The sequence below is a fragment of the Tigriopus californicus genome, chromosome 9, assembly GCF_007210705.1.
Source record: "Tigriopus californicus strain San Diego chromosome 9, Tcal_SD_v2.1, whole genome shotgun sequence".
In the NCBI taxonomy this organism is placed as follows: Eukaryota; Metazoa; Arthropoda; class Copepoda; order Harpacticoida; family Harpacticidae; genus Tigriopus; species Tigriopus californicus.
Window position 1 is genome coordinate 933,544 of NC_081448.1, and position 4,269 is coordinate 937,812.

The 4,269-nt window shown below is 45.7% G+C and overlaps 1 protein-coding gene across 1 annotated transcript; it reads left to right on the forward strand.

Moving 5' to 3' along the window:
* Nucleotides 1-43: 43 nt before the first annotated feature.
* LOC131887171 (uncharacterized) lies at nucleotides 44-3,075 on the forward strand. Its single transcript, XM_059235701.1, has one exon. The coding sequence runs from the start codon at nucleotides 1,018-1,020 to the stop codon at nucleotides 2,800-2,802; it is 1,785 nt and encodes a 594-aa protein (XP_059091684.1). The 5' UTR covers nucleotides 44-1,017; the 3' UTR covers nucleotides 2,803-3,075.
* Nucleotides 3,076-4,269: the final 1,194 nt, after the last annotated feature.

Here is a 4,269-nt window from a genome sequence, read left to right on the forward strand (position 1 = left end):
AGTCTTGAGCAATATCGCGCCAAAGTGCACATTTTCGGTAATAGGCCCAGTCCCGCCATTGCAAACCTGGGCTTACGACACTCCATTATTGCGGTTCCGAATGCATCAAAACGCGTTCAAGAATTCATTAACAGAAGGTTTTACGTTGATGATGGCTTGGGCAGCACTTCAACTGTCACAGAAGCTATTCAGATCCTCCAAGAAGCAAGGACTATACTAAAGAGTTTTAACATCAATCTTCATAAAATTGCTTCAAACGAGCCTGCCGTTCTTGCAGCTTTTCCTGTGAGTGATAGAGCTTCCGAACTAATAGATATTGACGTTGCAGACGCACCTCTTCAACGAACTTTGGGAGTTGCCTGGAATGTGAACGAAGACAATTTCTCAATTAAAGTCGACATCCCCGATCGACCCTTCACTCGCCGAGGAATATTAGCAGTAATCAACTCCCTGTATGACCCTCTTGGGTTTGTAACCCCAGTGGTACTCGTGGGAAGGAAAATTCAAAGAGTAGTGTTGGGACTGTCAACGTCGAACGCAGGGGGTGAGGACTCAAGTGTATGGGACGAGCCTCTCCCTGAAGAATATCTCGACCGTTGGAAAAAATGGTTGGAGGGTCTCTCCGATCTCAAAACAATTGCCATCCCTCGAGGGTTTATCCCTAAAAATTTTGGAGAAGTGAGGCAACGTCACCTTCACGTATTTGCAGATGCATCACAGGACGCCATTGGGCACGTCTTGTACGTTCAATCATTTGGAGATTTGGACAGAGTCCATATCTCATTTCTTTGCGGTAGTTCAAAGGTATCGCCCAGATCGGTCTCAACTATTCCTCGTTTGGAGCTCTGTGCGGCCCTCGAGGCCTCTTCGTCGGCGTGTCAAATTCTGGAAGAACTCACTGTAAGTTTTGACTCAGTGACCCTCTACACTGACAGTCTGATTGTTCTTGGCTACATTCGCAATGTAGAGAAGCGTTTCAGCAGATACGTATCGAGAAGGTTATCAGCAATCCTGTCAATGACGAAATCAGAGCAATGGAAGTATGTCGAAACCAAAATAAATCCGGCCGATATTGCCACCCGGGGCAAGGATCCAACCTCCTTGGCCAAAACGGATTGGTTTTCTGGACCTGCCTTCTTGTGGTCCCGGATGCCCCGGAGCATTTTCCCCGAGCCTGCACTCCCATTGAATTTGCCTGAGTGTGAAAAGAACGAAGAGACATGGGTTTATGCGATTCGTCAGGTGGAACCCCCCCTTTTGGGCGATCTAGCAGCGAGGATATCGTCTTGGCCAAGGCAATTGAACTTGGTCGAAGCTCTATTAAAGATCTGCCATGATTGGTTAACACGAGCGAGATCGAAGTTGCTTCAAGATTCTTCAGCTGCTGTCACATTCTGTTCGTCTAGAGAGACGGCAAGGATTCTACTTTTAAAAGACGCCCAGTCTTCATGTTTTAGAGACGTAATAACGACGATCAAAACTGGGAAGCCCCTCCCCTTTCACAGCTCGCTTTCCAAACTTTGTCCAATATTGGATCCGTCAGGATTGCTCAGAGTGGGGGGACGGTTGAAACAATCATCAGAGGCATTTGATCGAAAGCATCCTATTCTGGTTCCCGACAAACATCCAATTCACCAGGCCATCCTCGAACACTACCACCTGATGTCAAAGCACCAAGGACGACATTTAACCCATGCTTCGGTTCGTTCAGCGGGTTACCACTTGGAAAAGGGAAGACAACGCATTCGAACACTTTTAGCTGGATGCGCCACTTGCAGGAAACTTCGAGCAAGACCTGAGGAACAGGTCATGGCCAACTTACCATCGGACCGCTTGGCTTGCACTCCTCCTTTTACCCACACCGGTCTTGACGTGTTTGGACCTTTCCTTACTCACAACGGACATTCAACTAGACGATCTCAGGCGGTGCACAAGAATTGGGTGTTACTTTTCACGTGCTTAGTCTCAAGAGCAATCCATGTGGAAATTCTACCCGCTATGAACACATCGACATTCCGAAATGGCTTACGACGATTTTTAGCCATACGTGGGGAATGTCAAATTATTCGAAGTGATCAGGGTTCGAATATCATCGGATCATTAGGTCAAGATCCAAAATTAAACTTCGAGGACCTCCGAAAAGGGCTCAAAATCAAAGGGTGCGAGTGGATTCTCAATCCCCCTCACGCTTCCCACTTCGGTGGCGTGTGGGAGAGAAAAATCGGATCTCTACGGCGAGTTCTCGAAGCAACTCTATCTCTGTCTGGACCGCGCAGCCTATCCTATGACGAATTCTGCACACTCTTGGCCGAAGCAACTGCTATTGTAAATTCGACACCATTGACCGACATCTCTTATGATCCAAATGATCCATTTCCTCTGTCTCCCTCGTCTCTTCTGAACTTGAGAGAAGATCCTTCGTTTCAAAGTTTAGACGTTTTCTCAAAAGAAGACCTCCTAGCTTATGGTAAACGGCGATGGCGTCGTGTTCAGTATCTCTCCGAGCAATTTTGGATTAGATGGAGAGGGGAATACTTGCAAGACTTGCAAACTCGACGAAAATGGCTACGTCCTAAACGGTCCCTGAAAGTGGGTGATATTGTGATTTTGAAGTCGAAATCGGAAAAGAGAATGTCTTGGCCGTTAGGCAGAATCGAGCAAGTGCGGGTTAGTCTCGACGGTCATGTCCGGTCCGCCATCGTTAAAACAATAGATACCACCACCAAGATGTCTTCCAAGCCCAGATTTTTTGAAAGGCCGATTTCTGAAATCGTGCTTCTAGTTCCTTCAAATGACGGGTAGATGACCCCGTCATTGCGGGGAGTGTGTCGTTGATCAAGCTCAATATCCAAGTGAGACGTTCCCGCCTTTTTTTGAACATTTTTCTGTGGAAGAGTCATCTCGTGGAGTAAAGTTGAACTTGTATCGCGCCAATATTGTCAAAATACGTAAACAAACAGACACGTGGTTCCACTGCAAATTTACATTAATATATCTCGTTATCCTATAAGCAGGAGTTTTCGTGTGTTTTATTGTTATCTGGCTGTCCCTGTGTTCTCGGCTGAATGCACTCAGCACAAAAATATCAGGTTTTCCTCATAATATAGGACTCTTCTACCACGTCAACAAACCACGAACGTGCATCATTACAAGCCCGGGGCTTGATGTTTGGTACGTTAACAACCTCTCGTCAAGAGATGTAACTTCATGCCTATGGGACACTCACACTACAGAGTGTCCCAGGATTCTTATCGTCAGTCTCTACCTCGATGGCACTGCTCCCCTGGACAACATAGTCCCGGACGAATTTGTTAAAGCGGTAGAGTATTGTAACGTTAATAATATTCCACTTATTTGTTGTGCGGACACTAACTCGCATAGCCAGATATGGGGACTTGAAACTGACCCCCGCGGGGTGAAAATGGAGGAATTTATCTTCGGGCATAATTTGAATGTCGAAAACATTGGCACGAAACCTACTTTTGGTACAGTTACCCGGAACAACCAGACCCGAATCGAAGTCACTCTCACCAAGCACATTGATTTTGTCTCTGGCTGGGAGGTGTCCGATGCCATGACAGCATCAGATCATCGACTTATCAAATTTAAGTTAGAGCTAAATATTAAATTACAGAAGAAGACAGCGAGAGATCTGAAAAATGCTAACTGGGAAGTTTTTAACCAATCGTTAAATGAAACCCTAAGACCAATCCCAATTTTCGTAGATCCAGGGATACTTAATGTGCTGGCCAAGAACTTCACGGACAGTATCAACCAGGCGCTTCGTAAAGCTACCAAGGATATAGTCATATCCAACAAAGTGAAAAGGCCCCATTACTGGAGAGAAGAAATAGTTTCGACTCGAAAGCAAATGAGATCATTACACAGGAAATTCAAGTAGAATGACTGCGAGGAGACCAGGAAAGAGTATTTGGACACCAAGCGGGAGGTCAGAAAAGAGGTACGAAAGGCAAAAAGAAACTCCTGGCGAGACTTTTTATCCGAAGACAAAGACATAAAGGACGTTGCAAAACTCTACAAGGTGATTCAGGGCAGGGAGAACCAAACCGTGGGTCTCCTTGCTGGGGCCTATGGCTCCACAGAATCACCGGAGGATAGCATCAATCAATTCTTAGATACACATTTCCCAGGAAGTGTGGAACTTAAGGAACCAACATCTGTAAACACTTTCACCGGCATTGATGACATGTCCGGCACGGATATAGATTTCATAAATGTTGAAAAAGTAAAATGGTCAATCAAGTCTTT